General features: G+C 39.5%; 1 protein-coding gene and 1 pseudogene across 2 annotated transcripts; one reads left to right on the forward strand and one right to left on the reverse strand.

Moving 5' to 3' along the window:
* The first annotated feature begins 742 nt into the window (after positions 1–742).
* LOC110297209 (periodic tryptophan protein 1 homolog pseudogene) lies at positions 743–2,206 on the forward strand (annotated as a pseudogene).
* A 504-nt stretch (positions 2,207–2,710) lies between these two features.
* Positions 2,711–20,270, reverse strand: Nlrp14 (NLR family pyrin domain containing 14). 2 transcript variants are annotated; one of them, XM_085842523.1, is made up of 10 exons: positions 20,198–20,270; positions 18,193–19,762; positions 16,499–16,672; positions 14,694–14,858; positions 11,301–11,471; positions 10,267–10,437; positions 8,841–9,011; positions 4,610–4,780; positions 3,494–3,664; positions 2,711–3,022 (listed from the first exon to the last, which is right to left on the reverse strand). In XM_085842523.1, exons 1-10 carry the CDS (start codon positions 20,268–20,270, stop codon positions 2,890–2,892), a joined length of 2,970 nt encoding a protein of 989 aa, XP_085698649.1. In that variant the 3' UTR covers positions 2,711–2,889. The 2 variants fall into 2 exon arrangements, with proteins under 2 accessions (XP_085698649.1, XP_021023555.1); XM_021167896.2 differs by having other exon boundaries at positions 18,193–19,774.
* Positions 20,271–26,795: the final 6,525 nt, after the last annotated feature.

Genomic DNA, 26,795 nt, shown 5'->3' on the forward strand with positions numbered 1-26,795 from the left:
TATGGATGCCATTCTAATAGAATAAGTTAGAGTACAGGTATGAACTAAATCAGGGCTGTGGGAAATCAAGGCTTGTGAATCTTTAGTCCTGTGATAGATAATTTAATGTCTTACTTCCCTCACCCACATCCTCAATCAAGAAAATGTCTCCGTAAGATCTAGATATAGTACATTTTGAGTAATTAATGCAGGAGTGCCCAGCCCATTGTGGATGGTGCCATAACCTGGGCTGGTGGTCACGGGCTCTACTAGAAAGAAAGATGAAGCTTTTTGGAATGGGGATAGCAAAGGGCTTTCTTTTCAGGAACCTAGTAACCCGTGGCCACTGGTGGGCTACAGGTGGCACCTGAAAGAGTGGCCTGACATGGAAAGACCGATTGAGGGTCACTGTCTTGGTGGGGCTCCAGAAAACAGAAAATGGTATCCTGTACGGAATGTCGGGGAGCAAGGAATAACATGTGAGGATTGGCAACAAAGTTGGCATGACAATAGAAAGTTTCACTACCATAAGAGAATTATCCTGTGTTTTCCTTGAAAGCCAAATGAAGATGAGACCAGTAAGTACCAAGATATATGTGGAAGAAGAGGTGGAAAGATTATAAGAGCCAGAGGTGATGAATAAATCCAGAAAATAGTGTCTTCCAGACACAACAGGATGGAAGGAGATATGAAATCACAGAGCTCAGAATAGTCTTTCCCAGTGACCAGCTCCCCAGCTTGCACCGAGTTCAAGCCAAAGATCATGAATTCCAGCTGCCAAGTGACCTGCATGGCCTGGGTCCACTGCAGCGTGGCCAAAGAGATGCCAGACAAGGCAGAGCTAAGTAAAGAGGAAGTGGAATGTCTCATTGCTGAAGCAAAAGGAAAATTACAAGGAGGAGGTGGTAGTGAGGAAGAGGCGGCAAGCAGTCCTTCCGAAGATGGCATGCAGAGTGCCCAGGCCCAGGATGGGGATCCACAAGATGACTGTATGCTAGATGAGCTGGCCAAGTAAGACTTAGATAATTATGATGAAGAGGACAACCCAGATACTGAGACCATTGGCGAATCTCTATTGGGTTTTACGGTGTATGGTAGTAGTGATCAGGATCCATATGTCACCCTGGAAGACATGGAACATGAGCAGGAAGATTTCTAGATTAAGCTGACTAATAACCTTATTGTTTGTGGCCATGCTGAACAAAAGCAGTGCAATAAATGTGTAGAGGTACACATTTACAATCAAGAAGAGGAGTCTATGTCCACCTGACATACTCCTGTCTGCATACCCTCTGAGTGTGGAATAGCTGAATTTTGATCCTAGCCCAGATATGCCTACTGGAAATTACATTGCTGTGGGAAACATGACCCCTGTTGCTGAAGTGTGGGACCTGGATATTGTGGACTCTATAGAGCCAGTCTTCACAATGGGAAGCAAGCTTTCTAAAAGAGGAAGGAAGGAAGAATAGTTCCTCAGCAGAAGAACATATTGATGCTGTCCTTGATGTTTCCTGGAGTAAGACAGTCAGAAATGTGCTGGCAAGTACATCAGCAGATAGCACTGTAATTCCCTGGGATCTGTCTGTGGGGAAGCCAGCAACCAGGCTTACTGAACATACAGACAAGGTTCAAACTCTGCAGTTTCATCCATTTGAAGCACAGACACTGATTTCTGGACCCTATGACAAATCAGTGGCTCTGTATGACTGCAGAGATACTAGCCAGAACAACCGCCTATGGTGGTTCAGTGGGCAGATCGAGAGAGTGACCTGGAATCACTTCATACCGTGTCATTTCTTGGCTAATACAGATGATGGCTTTGTATATAATCTGGATGCATGTTAAGATAAGCTGTTTTCTTACACTTAATGCACACAATGATGAAATCTCTGGTCTTGATCTGAGCAGTCAGATCAAAGGCTGCCTTGTAATGCTTCAGCAGACAAATTTGTGAAGATCTGGGACATCTTAGGAGATAGGACAAGTCTCATTCATTCTAGAGACATGAAAATGGGAGTTCTTTTGTTCTTCATGCTGTCCTGACTTGCCATTTGCTTATGACTTTGGAGGACAGAAAGAAGGGCTTCAGGTTTGGGACATAAGCACTGTTTCTTCAGTAAATGAAGCACTTGGAAGATGGGAAAGACTGGTTATTGGCAGCATGAAAGGTTTATCTGTTAGTGGTCCCTGTGGGGACAGGAGCCCACAGACACCAATGGAGTCCTGACAAAGGTCACAGCCTAAAAATGCTCATGTGTACCTACAACCATAGATGGAGACAAAATTCAGTTCCTGTTGCCATTTCTCTCTGCAGCTTTGGTGGCAGTTGACAACCTTTTGACTGCCTTCAACTGGATACTGTACAGAGTTCTTGCATCTCTTGAAAATAACATTTAAAAAAAAGTGAAAAAAAGAATGAATGAAAGAAAGAAAGGAAAGTAAAAAGAGCAAGCCATGTTGAGCCAAGTCAGTAAGAAGCATTCCCCCTGTGGCCTCTGCATCAGCTGTCTCCAGGCTCCGGCCCTCTCCTCCCTGCTTTAATGATGAACTGTTATATGGAAATGAGAAAAACTCTTCCCGCCACAAGTTGCTTTTGGTTGTGGTGGTGTTTCATCACAGCAATAAGTAACACTAACTGGGACAAGTCCCATCATCCGGTTCATTTCTCTATTTCCCAGGGTTTTAAGCTCCATAGTGAATAAAAACATGACACTTGTAGCATTTTCTGTGCTTTGCTTTACTTTCTCAACCTCCGTGTGAAACCCAACAAACATTTTACAGAGACGTGAGCAACCTATCCCTACTGAATGTACTTCAGTGCTTCTGGACATAAACAGTGTTTCTTACAAGTTAAAGACTTTGCCACTTGGAAGTTAGGTTTTTAAATTTTTTACAGGCACATCCGGTTCTTCAGAAATAATTCCACCAGCACCCACTTTCTGTATTAGGACACTCTGGCCCAATGACCAAATGTGGATTATTAATTCTTACATCGACCAGAAACTTCTTGATTTTCTTCTTCAATATTTCCTTTTTGTCTAACCTGAGAAAATAAATGAACATCTTTTCTACCTTCTAAAGCTTCAGGAGAAGAAACAAACCTTTGCTAACACAGGGAATTTAACGCTGATGGCAAGTGGGAATTCAAGATGTGGTGAAGGAGATGCAGCAAAGAAAGTGGCATATTAACAAGGGCCTCTGGGAGCCTCTTCTCAGGGAAGCAACCAACATATTCTTGTTAATTATACTGGGCACTGTGTCAGCCTCAAGTCATAGGTCCTTGGAATAGCCTCAAGGATAGATTTTTATCAATTTTTCCACTTTACAGACTACTTTGAGATACTAGCAAATCTAGTTAAACAGGGGTGGGGCCAGAACTCAAATCGAGGTTGTTTGGTTCCAGATCAATCTATCAAAGTGCAGCAGGCTGATTCTGAGGGCATCAATGAAAGAATGGGTACCGAAATCTCTCAACATAGGACATAGTGCCTCTGAGAAGCAATTTAAGACTTACGCTAGAAATTCCATTTTGCATGCTGGAGATCTCAAGACTTTACATAAATTCTTAATTGCTTCATGATCAAGGGCATTCTTCATTAAGTTCATTTGTATCACACTTTTGTTGTTAGATAAGATACCTAAGAGATCCTGACAGCAACCAGGGGTCAAACCACAGTTTTCCAATCTACAGGGAGGAGAGACAAAAAGACAAATAACTTTATTTTATGGCATAGGACAAGCACTTAAGAGATCTGTGAGCTTTGGAAGATAATCTTAGAAATTAAAAGAGATATGAATATAGCTAGAGTGAATTCATGAACTACAGGAACTCACATAATTATGAGTTAAGCATATTTCCTTCTGACATGAATTCCAATTCTATTTGTCCAATGTGTTAAGCCCCTTTACCTACTGAACCATCTCACCAGTCCCAAGTAGAAACTTAGAAACATGGTACTGAGTCCTTAAAAAGCAAGAAATAACAAGGTTTCAAAAGCACAGTGTTATTTATGTAAATACACATCCAGGGCTAGGGGAGAGCTTCTAGTAGGTGCCTTAAATCAGGGTTCAGATTGCTGTGATAAAACACCATAACAAAAAAGTGATTTGAGGATAAAAGGGATTTTTTTTTTTGTCTTAAACTTCCATATCACACTGGAGGAAATCATTCGTGGAGGTGTGTGCATGCCACAGTGCTGAGACTATGTGTGGTGGTCAGAGGAAAGTTTAAGAATTGTTTCTCTCCTACAATTTTGGTTCTTGTCAGTTCTGAGGATCTAGGACTGAATGAACATGAGTATATAGAAAGGACAGGAGATTACAAGCTCCTTGAGAACTTGGCATTTCTACAGAAGCATGATTGGTAAAGTCCTCTATTTCATATGAAAATTTCATTCAAGGACAACTGGAATATCTGAACAATGACAGAGCATGGAGGGCCCCAATAGGATAATACTAAAGAGATAACACTAGAGAAAAAGGCAAAATGGAGATTCTATAGCAAAAGGCATATAAAATACAGGCCCATATATTTGAAATTCTGATCCTTATTTCTCAAAGTAACTTATCTTCTATAGCACCATTTGTTTTTTAATTCTCCACATACAAAATTACCTTTCTCTGAACTCACCCTAGCCTCTGAATGTGGCAGTTTGGATTTCTTAAAGCATCACACAGAATATTCAGACCAGCATCATCCAAGATGTTGTGCCCAAGGTCTAGGCTCCACAAGTTTGAGTTGTTCACAAGAACAGAAGCCAGATCCCCACAAGCCTTACTCGTGAGAACACAGCTCATCAACCTATGGAAAACACGTAAGAGAAGGAAAGAGCTCTTTAGTAGCATGAGCTATGTTCTTCCAGGAGAGTTGCCCAGGCAGTTAAACCTCTTTTTCTATGTATTAGTACAACCCAGGACATAACTGAGGTGGCTTAATATCAATAGAAACAGATGGAATTTCTTAATGAGCAGAAGAAACCAATGTATAAACAGTTATCTCTCATAAAGTTGATTGCATATTGGTTTTTTAAAAGCACTTTTGATTTTTCCCTAGGTATTTAAAAGATTATATGTATGAGTGTTTTGCCTGCATATGTGTACACAGCATACACTCCTAGTATTAGAGAAGTCAGAATACTGTGCTTGATCCTCCCTGTACTGCAGTACAGACAGTTGTGTACCACCACTAATGCCCAGTAGCATGAGTGAAGTATATCCATTTTAAAATGAATTATTAATGCCTGGAGAGATGTCTCAGTGGTTAAGAACACTTGCCACTCTGACAAAGGAGAGGGAGAGGCAGGCAGATCTCTTAGAGTTTGAGGCCAGCCTGGCCTACAAAGAGTTCCAGGACAGCCAGGCCTGTTATTCAGAGAAACCCTGTCTCAGAAAAAAAAAAAAAGGATGAAAACTTTTCCAAGGAGCCGTAAGGGTACCCTGTAGGACTTAAGGTTTTTGTTGTTGTTCTTTTTATATGTTTTTAAAGTAAGTTTGGAGGTCTTGGGGTATAGGTCAATTGTAAAAGCCCCAGTTTCAATCTGCTATACACATAGATACCAAAAGACACACAGACACAGAGAGACAGAGTTGTTAAAATTCTATCTTTTGGCCATGATATGGCTGTTGTATTCAAACTCACAGCAGCTGTGGTTATCAGCTCAGTATCAAAATGGATGAAAGATGGCAGCACCTCTATGTTGACAAGTTTTGAGAGGGAATGTTTTCTTTTGGGAGTGTAGCTATGTTCTAATAGATGACCCCATACCTTTGCATAGGATCAGTACTCTTTAGTTAGCGGGTTCTAAAATAGCAAATTAAAAAGAGGACATGAAGCGGAGAAGGAAGTTGTGGAGGTAGTGGAAAGAGTAATAGGTATAGTGAAAATATATTTAAAAATTTCAAAGACCAAAATTATTATATTAAAGAACAAACAATAAAGCTACCTATAGAAAGATATTTCTCCCAGGTCCTTTGAACATTCACAAGCTTTACCTCATGGGGCACAAGTCTGTAATTTCTGGTACTTGGGTAAAGAATCATGAGGTGGAGACTTGCCTGTGCTACAGAATGAGTGTAAAGCCAGCCTACACTCCTAGTAGATCCTAGCTGAAAAGGTATACATGTGTCAACCCTGGCACCCATTTGTCACATCTGCTGTTATTTCACTTGCTTTTCCTTTTTCTTCTGCTAATTATATGCTCAAATAGCAAATTCATTCCATCTTTCATCCCTAAAGTAACTGCCTTCTTTGTGGTATCATTTTATTTGAGGTTCTTTATCCTTGCGTATCAATACATGGAATATATTCATCATGGGTCTTTATTTTTACTTCATTAGCATTTCACATCTCTTGACAAGAGCATCACATCAGTCCTCTTGGCATTAGACTCCCGTTTTCTCTTGATGTGGTGGTGGGTTTTAGAATCCTAATTTTTATAACTACTGAGAAAACTGCATTGGCTTCCCAGAGGCTATGAAGGTGGCCACAAACATGTGTATTAAGGAGAGAAGGTAGGCTGAGCAAAGGCCTTAGATATACTGGTCTCTCTCTCTCTCTCTTTTTTTTTTTTTTGGTTTTTGAGACAGGGTTTCTCTGTATAGGCCTGGCTGGCCTCAAACTCAGAAATCTGCCTGCCTCTGCCTCTGCCTCCCGAGTGCTGGGATTAAAGGCATGCGCCACCATGCCTGGCTGATATACTGGTCTCTTAGAAATTGTTTTTGTGGTTACAGGAAAGGCATTGGCTTATCTTATCAAGCTGAGTAAAGATCAAGGAAATTCAGAGTAACACACATATATATCTTGTCCCTAAGGATGTGGATTGGTGCTTAGATGTTACAATAAACTCATTTGGGAGTTGTTACCAAATACCTGAAAATAAGGCAAACTTCAAGTGTCCAAGATGAGGCAAAGCATTATGTTAGAAGGGTGTGGCAGGTAACATGCCAACCAAATGTCAGGCTAAGAAGCTGGAAAGGGAAGGGAAGTACAGGGGTGGGGAGAAGTGAGCCTTCACAGGCTTCTTCCAAGCAGAATCCATGTGGGTGAGGTTTCTTTCTATCACATCCCCAGATAAGCTCTGTATAATGAAGATTTTCAACATCTAAACTTTTGGGGTGGAACATTTCAAATTCAAACTGTAACAGCTTTCATGACTCAATCCAGTCAGGATAACACTTTGGGTATGCTAAGAAGCTGAAAATAAAAGTTGAAGAAATGCTGGGGCTATAGAGCTGGAAAAATGGCTCAGTGGTTAAGAATATTGTCTGCTCTTCCAAAGGACCTAGATTCAATTCCTGGTACTCACATGGATGCTCACAGTTGTCTACAACTTCAGTTCCAGGGCTCAAACACTCTGCCTTTCATGGATACCAGGCATACATGTGGTGCAGACACACATGCAGGCAAAACTTCCATACCCATAAAAAATAAATCTATATGCAGGATTTCTCTCTCTAAGGACTCAATCATGAGAAGATTGATCTGCCAACTAGGTTGAGACTGACACCTCAGTCTTATTTCATTTTGGAGTTTTTATATGATGAATTATTAAATATCATAAAGTCATTAAATTAATCCACAGGATAATTTAAAGTAGTTAAAGATTTTCTGGAATAGCACCAAATGAAAGGGAATCTCACCCATACAATTATCACCATGATGTATTTAAACCATGCATATTCTTGCTTTTTTTTTTTTTTTTTTTGAGACAGGGTTTCTCTGTATAGCTCTGGCTGTCCTGGAACTCACTTTGTAGACTAGGCTGGCCTCAAACTCAGAAATCTGCCTGCCTCTGCATATTCTTGCATTCTTAAGATAGCTCAGGAATGAAAATGGCTACTTTTAAAACTGGACTTTAGGGCAAAGTAATGGTATCTCCCTTCTTCCAGTGCTCAAGAAACAGTCGGGAAGTGGTGACTTCTAAGCTAGTCTTGCTGCTCAGTGAGACCTCATCTCAAAACTAAAATAGAAAACTAACTGAAAAATTAACTGGAAAGGGAATCATGAGGACGAAAGGAGAGATCTCAAGAGAGGTGGGAATAGGAAATAGAGGAAGGGGGGCATTGGGACATCCACAAGGGGAGGAAAAATGAATACAGAATATAAGGACATAAACATATGGAGATGAACCTCAATACTTTGTATGGAAACCCCCAAAAATTAAATGGTAGGATTAAGAAGAAAAATATATTAATTATAATAACACAAAACCTTCCGGTTTCTTTGAATATTAACCTAACAGGAAAATTAGGTTTAAATATAAACCTGGTTTAAATATAAGCCTGGAAATGGAAAGATGGTTCAGTGGTTAGGAGTATTCTCTCTGCCAGGCGGTCCAGTTTAATTACCAGCACTTGCGTGGAGGCTCACAACTGTCTGTCTCCGGTCTCAGGGAATCGAGAATCTTCTGGCCTTCCTGGGCACCAGGCATGCACATGTACACGGGCATCCATTCAGGAAAACCACCCATATACATAAAATTATAATTAAAATAATTAAATACCTTTTGGAAAAACGAATAAACCTGAAAGGAAAACTAGTAGAGAAATTTCAGCCTTGTGGATGTAGCTGGTAGACAATAGATTTACTAGGGCACAATCAAAAACTAAAATGCCTCCTGTTCAGCCTGATGCCTCTGAACTCTGAGGGAAGAAGACCATGATGGTCATAGTAATTGTAGGTTTTGGTTTGGTTTTAAACCAAACAGGGTTCTTTAGCTTGTCTCCAACAGAATGAGAGAAGAGTCCGATCTAATCTCCTCCTCTGATACTCATATTTCTCAGTTCTTCCTTTCACCTCTCCCCTGCCTTCCAAGATCACCCATAGTCCAAAGTACACAACACTAGAATCATAAAAAACCTACTCCAGCTCCTGAAGATTGCAGTGTGGCTGCTGGAGGGAGTGACACAGAAGCTTCACTCCATTATCCGCCAGCTTGTTTTGTCCCAGGTCCAGATGTACCAAGCTCCTGTTGTGCAGGAGAGCGGCGGAGAGATGCTCACTGCCAATCGGAGTGAAACTGCAAGACCTAAGCCTACAGAGAAGCACAGTATGAGGAAAGATGGGAGTCAGCCTCTATTGCCCAAAGTCTCATGTCTGCTCAACATTCCATCTCAGGGCAGACTTCCTACTGCCATCTTGTCCCCTCAGGAGTCACATCTACATCAAACTCTTAAAAACTGGACTCACTCTCTTCAGAGCCAATCCCAATATCTGTCCCTTTTTCCAATTTTCTAAAACAGGGTCTCACTTTGCAACACAGGTTGGACTACCCAAAATGGGTTTGAAATGCAATGCTTCTGCCACAGTCTCCCTAGTTCTAGAATTACAGGCACCACACCTGGCTTAGCTTTTCATACTATAAATCAAATGGTAATCTTTTATTTTCCTAAAAATGTATATAGTCCACTCTTGCAACAGTAGCTACATGGAATAGAGAATCAGGCATGAGAACTATAATAGGAATAAGCAAAGACAGTATTCTTTGTATATGATAGTGATGTTTTAAATCAGTAATTTAATAATTTTGGTACAATATGCCTTATATATGGGGGAGAAATAAATATAACCCTTACAACAAAATTAATTTGGAAAAACTAAATATGTAAACATTAAATTCAGGATAAATTTGGGATAATGTATGCTTAAAAAGAATTAAAAATTATAGGATTACAAAATTACATTTTAAAAAGTTATTTCTAGAAATGAGAAGTTTTAGGAGTTATAAGACATAATGACTTACAAAAAATGTAAACATCTGGCCTGAGTATATAGTACATGCCTAGAATCCAAGCACTTGGAAGGCTGAAGCAGGGGAATTTCTAATTCTGGACTGGCTTAGGCTACATAGCAAGTTCAAAGTTAGCCCAGACTACATAGCAAGTTCAAAGCTAGCCCAAGCAACACACAATCATATCAAATTATTTCAAAATTTCATAATATGGAAATGATCATACAGGAAGTTAGAGATAAAGCAACAAGATAGAAAAGTTATCAGTAGTATATAAAAGTATGCACGATAGTCATCAGGTATGACTTTTAGAACATCCAGAAGAAAACTAGAGCCTTTGAGGAAGCAATTGCTAACATATCAAAACCCCAAAATAATATGAAAACATGCTCAACAAAAATCATTTACAAGTTGTGGTTTTTAAAGATTCTAATATATATATATATATGTATATATATATATATATATATATAGAGAGAGAGAGAGAGAGAGAGTGTACATACACACATACATTCATTCTAAGCTATGTTAGTTTGGGAAGATGACAGCCAACACTCACACAAGGCTCTGCAGAGTACACTGTGGATGCTTCAAGGTATGGCTGAGCAGCTTTATCCCTTCATCTTCCAAGATGTTGTCTGACAAGCATAAATGTGTCAGCCTCTTGCTTTTGGTGAGAGCTGAGGAAAGAACTTTGCAACCAGCTTTTGTGAGGCCACAGCTTGCTAAGCTGAAGTGGAAATAGATGGAAAAGGACCCACGCATCAGTTTCCAAAGGTCCTGCCTTACTCCATTAGGAAACTATCTGATACTTATATCGGCCAATTTTCCTGTAGAATCAACCCCAACAAACATTTAACTTGTGAAGTCCATTGCATTTAAGTACTGGAGAGAATGAGACAAAATGGGAGAGAGGTCTAGAAAGTGTGAAAACAAAATAGAAAAGTATAAAGCCAAACACAAGAGGATAGGGCTGGGAAAATAGTTCAGTTGGTAAGCCCTTGCCAGAGAGAGAGGGGGAGGGGGGTGAGAGGAGGGCGAGAGGTGGAGGGGGGCAGAGAGAGACCCACACCTACTGACACCTCTACTCTCCCACAGACACATACCCCCACCCACCCCATCCCCCAACACACTTCCATTTCCACCCCCAGACACAGACTCATACCATCAACTCCCAGACACCCCCACCCCCAGACACAGGCCCCACCCTACCCCCAGTCACACATACTCCCTCCCCATCAACACATCCAGGCAGAATCTACAGAGGACCCCCCCCCCCAGTAGACAGACCCCTCTCACAGGCCGACCCCTCTCACAGGCCCACCCCGCTCCCCCCACAGATAGTGACAGAGGTGCATATACACTGAGCCAGAGCCAGACTGAAAGTGACAGACACAGAGACATAGACACACAGAGGCATACTTGGGAAAAGAGGACATCTGGCCATATAGCTTAGTGTTATTAGATGCTTACCATGTTCAAGGTTCTAGACTTAATCCCAAGACAAAAGAAGGAAAATAGAAAGGCATACAAAGGAACCCTGACCCAGCTATGTTAACCCACACATTATTCCTATCCAGTTCATTGACTCACGCCAGTCTCTCTAGAGAACAGTTTGGATTTTCTAAGACCTCACACAACGACTTTACTCCATCATTTGATAGATTGTTGAGGGACAGATTCAGAAATACCAGGCTCCTATTGGTTTGGAGAGCATTGGATAGCTTTTGACAACGGGCTACATTCAGGTCGCAGGATGCCAACCTGAAAAGCAACACAAGGAAGGGGAAACGACATTTCAGAGAATTAGAACCATTTCACTCAGCCTGGCCGGGGTGGGGGGCAGGAAAATTCAGCTTCCTTTCATAAACCAAAATATTTAATAGCTGAAGTATATGGGCCTGATAGATGCTTCTTCTGTAGTCCTACTTAGTTCTCTATCAGGCTAGAAAATCCCAATGCCTTTCAAAAATTTGGATGACTACACTTTTAAATCCATTAAATGGTATTTTTTTTTCACAATGAGGAAAGGGGTTGCCTATACCTACAACGAGAAGATGGGACAGAGGGAAGCTAGGATGTTGACGTTGTACACTGATTTGCAGAGCAAAGATGAACCACAAGTCAAGTGCCAAATCTATGTCTCCCATGGGTTTTTATTCTCGAGTCAACTCACATTTTCTAAACAACCTAATTTTGCTTTAATATTGAAAATTTTTATTGTTAAAGCAATTGGTAAATTAAAAGAACTTTACCCAGTAAGGTTAGTCAGACCCAAAGTCTATACATCTTAAGTGAGCTTCTACAGAGTTAGAATAATGCCAGGGTGGAAAGATGGGAGTGGGTGGGTAGGTGGGGTAGAGGCAGGGTGGTGGTGGTGGTGGGGTGGGTTGGGAGTTTCCAGAGAGGAGACCTGGAAAGGGGATGACATTTGAAATGTAAATAAAGAAACTATCCAATAAAAGAAAAAGAATGAGAAAAAAAAAAGAAAAGAAAATAAGGGGTTATTGCTTGGTTGGCAGAGTGCTTGCCTAGCATGCACAAAGCTGTGGGTTCAATCCCCACTTCCACATTATAAAAACAATAAGAAGCAAATAAAATTGAGTGAAACAGAAAGTACATGTGGTATCCTTCTAAATACTTGCACAGAGGCCTATGCAGAGGTGACATGGGCTGTGTGCACAGTATGTTTAAGAGTCAGGTGATAGGACATTCCAGGCATACTCTATTGTCTTTTTTTAAAAGTTATTTTATTTGTATTGTTTTAAATTTTTTTTTATTTTATTAGCAAGGCCTAGCCTTTAAGTAACCTTTTTTAACCGAATCACTAGATTCCCTTTATCACAAGTCAGGTTTGTATTAGTAGGAACAGAAGCAGTTCAGTGTCATCCTGTCTTTTGTCACTGTGACAAAATAAACAAGTAACTAAGTGGGGTAAGATTTCTCTTGTTCATGGTTTCAAAGGCTTCAGTCCATCATGGCATGCAGTAGGTGGGCAGAGGCCTAGTGTACTGCTAGGAAGGTATGGGGGAGAGAAGAGAGAGGGGAAAGAGAAGGACTTACTCTGTAACTTTGGTTGGCCTAGAATACTCTACCATGTAGGCCATGATGGCCTTGCCTCTCAGATTGACTACTTCTACAATTAACGATATACACTCATCTACCCTAGGCTTTCCCTTCATATTCCTATTCCACAGTATGCAATGGTTAAAAACACCCACCAAGAAAAGGACAATACATTTTCTCATCAAGATAAAATTTATGAAATTAAAGTGAAACATTCCCATGAAAAATGGTAGTATATTTGTACCTTTTCAGTATGTCAGGTACAAAATATCTGAAATCTATAATTTAAACTTTTCTAGTACATTTTAGTCTTATATTTGCAAAATTCTTATGATAAGGGACCCAAGTTAGCAGATAAGCCTGGGAAGTTCTGCTTTCCAACACTTTCATAACGCATATCATGTAAAACCAGAAAGTAAAATATCAAAATCCACCTCTAAAGAGTTCAGCTCAGCATGATCTATGCACAAACCAGATTAATAAGGACATTAATACTGTCCAAATATAATGAGATCTAAAGCAAATAGGAAGCTGGATATTATCCCCAAATGAATTATTTAGGAGGCCTACAAGACTAGAGATTATAACACACACGTGGCCACACATTTAGAAAACAACCAGTCTTCCATAATGTAGGATTACTGCAAACTTGATAACTCCTGACACAACAGTCACTGCTGGCTCTACTAAGTCAAGTTACATCTAGAGTCTCTGACTCAGCAGCCTACTATATAAACCTACGTTGAGTATCTTCAGTATAATGCATTATTCAAATCTCAACAGAAAAGGGGTCTTATGTCCTGCCACTTCCAGTGCCAAAGCTTTTGTTTTAGATCCATAGATAACACTGTAAGAAAACATCTTCCCTAACAAATAACAGTGTGGATATTTTCTTTATTTTATTTTTAGTCATAAGAACCAGTGACATATGTCTCACGTGGCTTCCAGATAATACAGGTTTAATCCTAAGTCTACTTGCCTGGTAATTAAGTTTCTGTCTCAACCTGACCTACTGTCAACCATACTCAAGACTTGCCCATCAACTCTTTGAGATGCTATGTGTTAAGTGAATTTCATCTTTTAAAAACCTATGTTAAGTGAATTTCATTTTTAAAAACCTGGTTAAGACTTAAAAAAAAAAACCCAGTGGTCACAGAATTCACCTTCCTATTTTCAAAAGCCCTTATGCCAGGTTTTGCTATGTTTCAAGAACCTGGACTATATGTTTTATTTATGGGAAGTAACTTACCTTGGCCCTTCATGCATTAAGATTCAGTCTTGACTCACAGAACTGTCCAGGGATTATAAAAAATTCTAAGATGAATCCATTTTTCTGGTTTTGTGCATGAGAGAAACTGATTTAACTGACTTTCACTAGACAATAAGTTTTCTTAAAGGCTATCATCCAATATGTAAACTAAGTATGATGGCTAAGGTTCTCCTTATTCCTAAAGAGCATCAACTGGAGGGCCAGCATAAGAGGAACAGTACATGACAGTGAGCATACACCTTGACAGTTGACAGTTGCTACACTGTTCTTTCTCAGCCTTCCAGGGCTGGCTCTGAGCCACAGTTGAAGATGGCAGGGATTTGCTATCAATAATCGAGTACAATGGAGCTTTCTCTAACATTGGTTCCTGTTATCATTAATCAAAGACATAATATATGCCAGAACTAAGAAAAGTGTTAAATGTTCATTAATTCTTGGTCTATTCCCTCTCTTCATTTGAAAGATAAAGGACACAAATATACAGTGAAAAGTGTTTCATGGGGGAATGAGCGGAGTGAGTAGTCTTCCTGCGGTTGGGGATGAACTGGAAAAGTAGACTTCCACTATCCAGCCCTGGGAACACCAAGTCCAGACTTCAAGTGTCTACTGGGCAGACATAAGTCCAAGTTATAATGAAAACTCAAGCTTACCTAAGCACCCGTAATTTACATCCTTGGCATTTCAAGGCTTCACATAAGGTCTTTAGTCCATTGACTCCTAAATCAGAATCTTTCAGGTCAAGATGTGTCACCTTCTTATTGGAAGCCAAGAAAGTAAAATCCTGACAGCCATTCAGGAAATCGACAGCTCTGATTCTTCAAAAGAAATATATGTAGAATGATTATATAATTATCTCCACCCATAGTTTCATCATCTTCAATTCTTATTCTCATCTCTTCTCTGACTCTGGGTTTCTCATACTCCAGGGTAAAGCTCCAAACAGAGTTTCAGAGAACTGCTACCACCACCATCAAACCACCACCACCAAGGCTACCACATAGCTTTGGGTTTGTAGCCTGACAACTGACATTCTCAATTAATTTGACATTACTGGAGATGTAAATGGAAATGAAAATCAGGGAAGTTAGCCTCTCAACTTTTAGGAATGACTACCACAATTATCCAGGTCACTCCAAATTCTGCGATGATAACATCAACTTACAACAATTAAATCCTTTCTATAATCAAAAGTAAATACACAAAATCATCTACCACATGTCTATCATTAGCAACATATACTGTTGCAGATATGCCATCATTCTGTGGGCTTAAGTATACAGAGGGTAGTATAGGTAATAAATAAAAAAGTTCATTTCCTGATTTTTCTTTACTTCCTCCTAAATGCATTTTCATTTAATATACTTGATTTTTCTGCAGTGCCTCTTATAGACCAGAATTCCATCTGTCCATACTTCACCTTAACTAGTAAACCCCTGGAAACCACTTCCTTCCTTTCCAGCTCATTATCCAGCAGTCTTCCTCCATTCCCTCTCTTCCTAGCTTAGTGCCCTCAAGAAAGTGCTTTTGCCCATTTACACAGCTAACCATCTTCCCCAACTCATTTTGTAAGTATATTAGAAGCAATTTTGTTTTCAGGGGAAAAACGACTTACCATCAAGAAGCCTAATTGAGAACAGTCACCATGGTATCATCCCTTAGAGGGACCCTTCTGTTTTATAAGAAACTACCCAAGAGGTAGCATCATTTATATTTACACCAGTGACATTTGGGGAAAGACAATGTGAGGGAGATGCTCAGAGATGAGTAAAAAGGACTCATACATCCAGTGGCCTCTCCTTATCTATAGGCTTAGATATGCTTAAAATATGACAGAGTTCTCAAAAAATGAGATTCTAGGGGAGAATATTTGGTAGGAAGCTAGAACATTCTTAATTGAGCCTCAAAACCACATGCTGACTGCTACTACAACCATTGCATCTTTCCCAGAACAAGTGAACTCATATTCCCATATTCCCAGGCATCTCCATTTTTCTCTGTTCTTAGAATATTTTGTACAGTGATTGTTAAGTACAATCACATCACTTCATCACTTAATGAAGAAAAAATATTTTTAGAATATTTCATGATTTTGGCCTTGGACAAACAGTTATACTTACTCAAATGGATCTAGGTCACTAGGCAACAAGAGTTATGGGTCTACTACCATCCCTCATTGACAACAAAGCCTTTGTGTGTCATATGATAGTTTCTATTTGCTACTGTTTTCCCCTAGCAAGTAGAAGGTAAGACAAAGAAAGATGGTGGAAAACCCCCATTAAAATTTCTCATGTGTCAGATAGTGGTGAGGTATGCTTTTAATTGCCCTACTTTTGAGGCAGAGGTAGGTGGTATCTTGAGTGTGAGGCCAGTCTGATTTACAGAATGAGTTCCAGGGCTAGACAGAGAAAGCCGGTCTCAAAATACCAGCCTCCTCACTCTCCCATGCAAGACTTACATTAGTTTTTGTAGTTTACACTTTGGGTGACTTAATTCTTCATTCAAAATTTTCATCAATGATTCATCAAGTCTGCTTTCATACAGATCCATTTCTATCAGGGACTCATTTGTATGAAGCACAGAAAACAGATCTTGCCAGTAGTGAATGATTTGAACAGCAGCACCCTCAAGGCTGCATAATTGAAAAAAAAAGAAAAGTCACTTTTGTGTTAGAAGATGCTATTGGATAAAAATATGCTATGAAAGAGCATTAGGTACATCTTTGCTAGGGACAGTCCACCAGACACCTTCTCTGGCTGGCCCAAGACTTTATTTACCCAGCCCCACCCCCTTATCCATTCTCATCCATTTCCATGAACACATAAGAAATAAAAACTGCATAGACTCCATTCACTTGGTAGCAAGAAACTTGGGGGGGAAGGAGTCTGACCTACATCATCTGTGTGTATGTTTTTTTTTTTTTTTTTTTTTTTTTTAATTTTGAGTTAGAGTCTCCCTGTGTATCTATCCCAGCTAGTCTAGAACTTGGTATATAGACCAACCTGACCTCAAACTAACAGATCTGCCTCTGTAGTGCTGAGATTAAAGTGTGATCAACTACATCCAAGCTTATGTATCTGCTTTCCTGTAGGTATATGTGCCAGTGTATGCACTCCTGTGGACACCAGAAGACAATCTCAGGTGTTGTTCCTCTGGTGGAGTATTTTGTTTATGAGGCAAGGTTTCCTCACTGGCCTAGAAAAAGCCAAATAGGCTAGGCTAGCTGGCTAATGAGTTCCAGTAATCTGCTTGAGTCTGTCTTCCCTGGCACTGTGATTATACATTCATTTTGCACCATGATTACACATGCATGTCACTCTGCAATGTGATTTTAGGTGCTGAAATGTTTTAATGTTTAAGGTAGATGCTTTACCAATTGATCTCTCCCCAGCCCTTTGTATTGTAATGAATTGAAATGAACGAGGCTGGGTGTTGCGTAATGGTATTTTTATCTAGTATGTTTTAAGATGCTGGGGTTTTGAGTCCCAACCTTAGGGAAGGGAAATTTAATAAATGATTAACTGCGCAGTGGTGAGCTATGGAGATCTTAATTTTTTGGAAACTATTCAAGAACTTCCTATTTACAAACACCTTAGACAAATGGTGAGCTAGACAGATAATGGTCATTAAACTTGTCACATCTAATAAGCTGTGACAACTGGCAGCTACATGAGCAACAATCTGCATAATGGATATTGTTTAATGTATGTTTGAATAAATTATCTGTTTTCTACACCAACACCTATGTGTCTCAGTTTTGGAATTTTAGGAATTGTAACATAAAACCTACATAAGAGTTCACAATTCCCTTGGTACCAGAATAAAATTGGATAATATGTTAAGCATATTTTTTTACCATAGAACTGTATGCCACATAATAAGCTTTTACTTTTAGTTAAATATAGAAATTATAGTTCATTATCTTCTCAACAGATTTAGGATCATAAAAGACAACTTCCTGAAAGGGAAAGGGTAAATTCACACATAGAACAGCAAAGTGTAGGGGAATAGAGGACAGGTAGACAACCTGTGTATATGCCTCAGCAAGAGAGTTCTAGATGGATTATCTAAACATAACTTCCATACAGTAGCTAAGAAATGTTTTCTTCTGTAAAATTTAATTCCTTCATTACTAGTAAACTCAACACTTACCACATTTCAGCTGTGTCCAACATATTTTTCAAGTCTGCCCTTGCTGTCAGTCTCATAGTCTTTAGAGTGTGGCAGTGCTTAAGACAGAATGAATATATACGCAACTGGGGTTCTTCATCAACCCTCACAATAATCTTTTGGAAGTACATCAGTGCCTGAGTGATGAATTGTTCATCTTGAGTCTCATATATACAGTGAAGCAAGTCTTGAAATCTCAGCTGTGATAGAGTAGAGTCATCCTTTTCTAATCCTTCCAGACATGCAAGTAACTCTTCTCTTACCTCCATGGATACTGTAAGGTTGAAAGTTTCCTCCAGTTGTCGTACTCTGTCTTTATTTAGTAGACCAAACAAAAAGCATTTCATCTGTTCCAAATGAGGGTCATGAATGTGGTTGCTTTCAAGCAACAGATACAAGTTTTCGAAAGGTTCGGAGGGGTAGTCTTGTTCTTCTAAATTCTCTCTCAGCAAGTAATAAAGAGCTGCAAAAAACTCCTGAACATGGAGGTGAGTGAACATGTAGCAGTTTTCATACTCAGTGTCTTGCTGAAGAACCTTTGCATCCAGGAAAAGCAAAATGTCCTCTCTGGTCAACTCGTGCTTTCGGAGATTTTGCTGGTAAAGCACATGCTTCATTGTCCAGATGCCTTCAGCAGCAGCCTTGCACAGGCTCCTCAACAGGGTTTCATTGGGCAGAGTAACACAGCCCACAGGTATGCGTGGAAATAAGCTGCAGATATAGTATGTGAACAGAGCCGTGCTGGTTTTGCAGGTCTCTTGAACACTGCCACCTTTCTCCACTTGTCCCTTGAGAACAGTACAGATCATCTGGCATGTGTGGCACACGTGGCACATGTGGAAAAGCCTCCAATTCATTCTTAGTGAATAAATTGCACTCATAGCCCATGCCTTATCTTTCAACAAATGGTGAATATAGTCCATCCTTGCATTCTTAGACAGCCCTGACAGCTTTACACGTTGAGGTTTTTGCAACAAAGGCACTAGTCGCTTCCAAGCTGTGGATCTTGTCGCTACTAATAAGTATGACTCAGGAAGCATCACTTTCCTCAGCAAACTACTAATGAGAAAAGACACTGGGGAGATCTGGGTCCAATCTTTACACAGTGCAAACTGTGGCTCTTCAAAGGAGAAATCCAGTTCATCAAAACTATCGATTATAAAGAGGAGACTGCTGGGTTTAGACAGGACCTGTTCAATGGGGCCCTCGCTGCTAGGCCAGTGCTTTGATATTAACTGAGCAAAGCTTTTCTCCTTTACTTGGCTAATCTCTCTCCCATTGAGATAAAATACATGGGTAAACTGCTGATAGAGATTGCCATCTGCCCATTCTAAGACTGCCTTTTTCAACAACGTTGTCTTCCCAATTCCAGCAGCTCCTTGAAGGACTACTGTTTGTGGAGCCTTGGAAGTTTGGATATCCTCATCAAATATATGCTGCAGCAGATTTTGGTCTTTAGGCGTAATTACACAATTTAAAGTTGCAAATTCTCCAGGCAAAGAGGTCTTATACCACATAGTAAAAATGTTTTCCTTTATTACAGTTCTGTAGTCTATTCCATCATCTAAGTCAGTTAGAATCGAAAAGAACCAAAGACACACATGATCAAAACAATTTCTTTAATTTCAATGTTAAGATTCTCACTGCCCACCCATCCCCTTCTCTGTCCATCCTTCCCTCTTACTCTCAGCCATATAGGTATTAGGAATTGAACTCAGGTCCTTCTTTAAGAGCAGCAAGTGCTTGTAACTACTTAGTTCTTTCTCTAGACCTCTAGGTTAACTGTTGACTAGGCAATTTCTAAATACTGTATTCTTGAAATCCCAAGTCAATATGGTTTTGGGTCTAACTTTGGCTATAACTCCAGTTCTATTGACTTTGAATGACTGATAACAGTGGTACACTGAAAGTAAACCATTCAACTGAATAATGGTCCTTAGAAACTAACCCTGCTATCATAAAGTTAAAAAAATACACATAAACTGACCAAAGTCTTTGTCCTCAGTCACGGTTTCCTCTTTAGAAGCTTCGTATTCCATCTCATCATCCTCAGTCTTCATGATCTTTGGTGTTCCTGAAATAGGTTCCAAGAGGATCATGAAATTTACCAGAAATAGAGCTTTAGGAATGGTTAAAATGGGGCCAGAATTGTTCGGAGTTGTGAATCTATGACTATCTGGGTGTAGCAGTGAATTAGTTAAACCACTTTGGCTCCCGGCTCACCCTGTACCTGCCCAAGTGCTCTGGATTCACGAATGAAGGACACACACACACACAGCTAATTTAGATATGCCTTGATTAACTCTATGGCTGGCAACTTCTAAACCTCCCTGTCTAGCACACACTGCCCTCCAGTATTCCTGAGTTAACATCTTAAAATCTATATTTCATCTCTGCTACCCTCTGCTAACTCGGGGAATGGCCCTCAGGGCCACTTTCCCAGAATCTTACATATTGGTGGGCCTTTAAATCTGTTCTCCTTGCTCTCCTGTCATGCTGCTTCTCCTCTTTTCCCTCTCTGTCTCTTGACCATGTAAACTAAATGTCCGGCCTCCATCTCCCTGCTCAGCCATTGGTTGTACAGCAATTCTTTATTACCAATTGAAGCCAGCTGGGGGCAGCAGGCCCTCAGTGTTTGGAAGCACAGCTCTTGGGCGATGAATTAAGACAAAGCATTAGAAACCAATTCCCAACATCTGGGTTTAGAGCCAGCTTCAAAAGCTGCACCAGGTTAGCTGAGGAAGAATGTGGTACAAACACTAGGGTGAACTTTTGTCCCCTCTCTGCTCCAACATCAGACACAAAATCCCCCTGTGCAATAGAATCAATAAAGAAAATCAAACTGAGGGAAATCTGGAAGTGAAAAATTTAGTAACCCAAAACAGAGACATTAGAGGAAAGCCTCGCCAACAGAATAAGAGATGGAAGACAGAATCTCAAGCATTCTAGACATGGTAGAAGAAATGAATACTTTGGTCAAAGAAAATGTTAAATCTAAAAAAAAAAAAAATTCTGGCATGCTCTCCTGAAATCTGGGACACTGTGAAAACACCAAATCCAAGGATAATAGGAATAAAGAAGGAGAAGAAACCCAAGTCAAAGACACAGAAAATATTTTCAAAAAAATCAAATCCTATAGAATAAAAATTTACTAACAACCTATCAAGTACAAGAAGCATATAGGACACTAAATAGATGGAAAAAAAAAAAAAACCTCTCAGCAATACTAAAGTGTTAAATGTAAAGAATAAAGGTTATTTAAAGCTTCAAGGGAAAAAGACCAAGTAATTAGCATAAAGGCAGACCTATTAGAAATACACCCGACTTCTCAATGGAGACCTTAAAAGCTTTAAGTGCCTGAACACAGACTATAAGACCAAAGATGCCAGACACAGAGAGACAGAGACCTACACCCAGACATGCCCAGATACACCCACACAGACAGAAAGACAGACACACACACACACAGATACCCAGAGAGAGACAGACCCACACCCAGAGAGAGAGACAGAGACCCACACACACGGAGACAAAGACCTATACACACCCACCCACCGAAAGAGAGAGAAAAGAGAAGAGAAGAGAAAAGAGATAGAGAGGACAGAGAATCAGACACCCACCCCCAGAAACACACACACATTAGAGATCCACCCCCAGAAAGAGAAATAGAGACCTACCCCAGACACACACAGACAGAAACCCACTCCCTACCCCCCCCACACACACACAGAGAGAGAGAGAGAGAGAGAGAGAGAGAGAGAGAGAGAGAGAGACCCATCCCCTACAACAGATGGATGGAGACCCACCATCATGACAGAGACAGACAGAGACTCACTCCCCTATGACAAGACTGATGGAGACTCACCTCCCTATGACAGACAGATGGATGGAGACCACCCCTCACAACAGATAGTCACACCTTTCTCCCCCAACAGATGAACACCCCCCCCAACAGACAGCCACCCCGCACATGACAGACAGGACAGACAGTAGGAATCACAAACACTTCTCATTGATATCTCTTCACAGAGGTCTCATTTTCCCAATAAAAAGACACAGATTAACCGAATGGGTTAAAAAAACAAAAAACAAACCAACCATGATCTGTCCTCCTGCTGCAACCAAGAAACACACCTTAACATCAAGGATAGAGATCACCTCAGGGTACAGGATGGATATTCTAAGTAATGGCCAAAAGAAGCAAACTGATACAGCTACTTTAATATTTGACAAAATAGACTTCAAAACTAATCAGAAGAGATATAAAAGGATACTACATATACAAAGAAAAAAATTCACCAAGAGGACATTGCTATTCTAAACATCTATCCCCAGAAACTTAAGAGTACCCAAATTGTAAAAGAAACACTACTAAGCTTAAATCACATATTGATTTAAGCTTACACACTCATGGACACTTCATTCCCCCACTATTGCCAATAGACAGATCATGCACATGAAAACCAAACAGGAATGCTGGAGCTAACTAACATAAACCAAATGAACCTAACAGACCTCAGAACAGCTCACCTACACACAAAAGAATATACCTTCTTTTTAACACCTCATGAAACTTTCTTCTAAACTGGCCACATACTAAAGACACCAAGCAAGTCTCAGCATATATAAGAAATTTGAAATAACACCCTGGGTCCTATGTGACAACCACGGCTTAAAGCTAAATATCAATAGAAACCAGAAAGTTTCCAATAGAAACCAGAAAGTTTCCAGACTCTTCATTCAGTAGTGAATTGTTTAGTTGGTTAGTTGGTGTGTGTTTCCATATGAAGATGAAAATTGTCCTTTTAAAACCTGTAAAGAATTGTGTCAGAAATTTGCTTGGGATTGCACTGAATTTGTAAATTGCTTTTCATAGAATAACTGTTTTTGTTATGTTAATTGGAAACTAAACAATTCACTACTGAATGAAGAATGGGTCAAAACAGAAATTAAGAAATTAGAGAACCTTTCTAGAATGGAATGAAAAATGAATATACAACATATTCAAAATTATGAGACACAATGAAGATTGTTTTAAGAGTCAAGTTCATAGCATTAAGTCCTTACATAAAAAATTGGAGAAATCTCATACTAGTAACAGTATTCCTAAAAGCTCTAGAACAAAAAAGAAATCATACCCAAAGGGAGTAGATGGCAAGAAATAATGAAAATCAGAGTTGAAATCAATAAAATAGAATTGAAAAGCAATACAAAGAATCAATGAAACAAAGAGTTGGTTCTTTGAGAAAAATTACAATATTGACAAGCCCTTATGCAAATTAAAAGGCAAAGAGAATATCCAAATGAACTGAATTAGAGATGAAAAGGGGACTATTAACATACATCAAGGAAAGAGAAAACCATAAGATAATACTGTAAAAAGCAGTACCTCAACAAAATTGGAAAATCTAAAAGAAATGGATATTTGATCCACAGCACCTATCGAGGGAAATCGGGGTCAAACAATTCAAACAGGTCCACAATCCCTAGGGAAACAAAGCCAGTCATAAAAATTCTACCAAAAAAACCCCCAAACCAAACAAAACCTCAGAACGAGGTGGTTTTAGCTTGGAATTCTACCAGACTTTCAAAGAAGAGTTAATGTCAGTACTCCTCAAATTATTCCACAAAATAAAAACAGAGCAAACATTGCCCAGTTTGTTTTTATGAGGTCACAGTAGCCTGATATCCAAACTCCATAAAGATCTAGCAGAATTACAGATCAATTTTCCTTATAAACATAGATGCAAAAAATTCTAAGTATTTGCAAACCAAATCCAAGATCATCAAAAGATCAGCATCATAAAACAGGCCTTTATACCAGAGATGCAGGGATGGATCAACATAAGTAAATAAATGTAACTCATCATATAACAAACCTGGAACAACACTATAAGATCTCACTACCTGCAGAAAAAGCCTTGGACAAAATCCATCATTCCCTCACAATAAAAGTCCTGGAGAGGCTAGGGATACAATGCACACACAATAAAGACAGCTGATAGCAAGCCCATAGCCAATGATGTTGGAGAGAAGCTCAAAAGCAAATCCACTAAAATCAGAGACAAGACAAGATTGTCCTCTCTGTATATACCTTTTCAATATAGTACCTCAAGTCTTAGCTAGAACAACTAGACATCAAGGGTCACAAATTGGAAAGGACAAAGTCAAAGTATATTCATTTACTGATGCTACAATAGTATATACATCAGTGATCCTATAAATTCTACTGGAAACTCCTACAGCCGATGAGCAGTTTCAGCAAAGTAAACAGATAAAAAATTAAGTCACAAATCTGTAGCTTTCCTATATTAACATGACAAGTGGTGGACTGAGGCAGACACCAGGGAAACATCTTTGACAACACCCACAAATACAAAATAACTTGGGTTGAATCTAACCAAGCAAGTAAAAGACTTGTGTGATAAAACTTCAAGTCTTTGAAGAAAGAAATTGAAGATCTCAGAAGATGGAAAGATCTCCCATGCTTATGGATCAGTAAGATTAACATAGCAAAACCAGCCATTCTACCAAAAGCAATCTACAAATTCAGTGCAATCCCAAGCAAATTTCTGGCACAATTCTTCACAGGTTTTGAAAGGACAATTTTCATCTTCATATATGTCTTAGTCAGGGTTTCTATTTCTGCACAAACATCATGACCAAGAAGCAAGTTGGGGAGGAAAGGGTTTATTCAGCTTACACTTCCATACTGCTGTTCATCACCAAGGAAGTCAGGACTGGAACTCAAGCAGGTCAGGAAGCAGGAGCTGATGCAGAGGCCATGGAGGGATGTTCTTTACTGGCTTGCCTCCCCTGGCTTGCTCAGCCTGCTCTCTTATAGAACCCAAGACTACCAACCCAGAGATGGTCCCACACACAAAGGGCCTTTCCCCCTTGATCACTAATTGAGAAAATGCCTTACAGTTGGATCTCATGGAGGCATTTCCTCAACTGAAGCTCCTTTCTCTGTGATAACTTCAGCTGTGTCAAGTTGACACAAAACTAGCCAGTACAATATGGAAACAAACACACCAGCTAACCAACCAACAAAACCACGAAACCCCAATGCCTGGATAGCTGAAAAGTAAAAGAACTGCTACAGTATCATCATTCCTGATTTCAAGTTGTGTTATAGAGCTATAGTAATAAAAATAGTATAGTACTGGCATAAAAACAGACATGCTGACCAGTGGAATCAGACCCACATAAATCTACACACTAATGGATATCTGATTTTTGACAAAGATGCCATAAATACACTGGGAAAAAAGGACAACATTTTATCGACAAATGGTGCAGGTCAAACTGGATGTCTGTATGTAGAAGAATGCAAATTTATCCCCACAGAACACTCTGCACAAGACTCAACTCAAAATGGGCCAAAGATCTCAACATAAAATCAGATACACTGTCATACAAGTCTTTCACTTGCTTGGTTAGAGTTACATTAAGATATTTTATATTATTTGTGGCTATTGTGAAGGGTGTTTCCCCAATTTCTTTTTCAGCCAGTTAATCATTTGTACAAAGGAGGGCTCCTGATTTTTTGAGTTGATTTTGTACCCATCCACTTTACTGAAGGTGTTTATCAGCTGTAGAAGTTCTCTGGTAGAATTCTTGAGGTCATTTATGTGTACTATCATATCTGTGAACAGAGATACTTTGACTTCCTTTCCAATTTGTGTCCCCTTGATCTCCTTTAGTTCTCTCTTGTTGCTCTAGCTAGAAATTTAAGTACTATATTGAATAGATGTGGAGAGAGTGGGAGTCCTGAATATGAATGAGTAGGTCTCTGCATTGATATCTGTTTCATGTGCCTTTTCTTGGGATCTTTTACTTCTGGTTTGCTTTGTCCTGTTCAAAAGTGTTAGCTTTTGTTTTATTATATGTTTTTTCTTCAAGCCTATTTGTTTTCAAATGAGAAAAGGGGATGGATTTGGAGATAGGGGAGGTAGGGAGAAACCAGAGTAGTAGAGGCAGGGAAAACCACAATCAAGATATATAATGTAAAAAATGTTTTCAGTAAAAGGAAGAATACTTTTCTAAAATCAATCAGCCTTGACTATAACCCAACTATACTTCCCGTTTTTCAGGATTTATTATTCCTAGCTCTGCCACTTTCTAATTAGAAACATTTAGAAAGGCAACCCATCGTTCCAACTTTCAGTCTACCCTTCTCCAAAGAAATGACATCAGCAACATCTTCAGAGGACTGTCATGTGGATCAAAATGTAGCATATGCTTCACGTGTCACCCAGCATACAACAGGCATGTGTGCATAAATCTTTCTTTGTCCTTTTCTCCCCAACTCCCGTCATATGACAGAGTTCAGTCTTGAATAAACATTGTGGTTACAACCCTATTAGCAGGTATTACTCTTGAAGTGCACTCAACTGGAATATACTGCCATCTTCTCCTATGCCATTCTGATAAAGTAAAACCCACATATAAGCACTGTGGGTCTGTTACTACCTCAAACATTTTATGAAGCTATTTCTCAACACCACAATTTTCTCAGTAATTTCAGATTTAAATATCAGAAAAAGCCTTTTGCATCCTTGATTATGAGTTTCAATGACTCA

The sequence above is a fragment of the Mus caroli genome, unplaced genomic scaffold, assembly GCF_978045245.1.
Source record: "Mus caroli unplaced genomic scaffold, Mus_caroli_1 scaffold_8, whole genome shotgun sequence".
Lineage (NCBI taxonomy): Eukaryota > Metazoa > Chordata > Mammalia > Rodentia > Muridae > Mus > Mus caroli.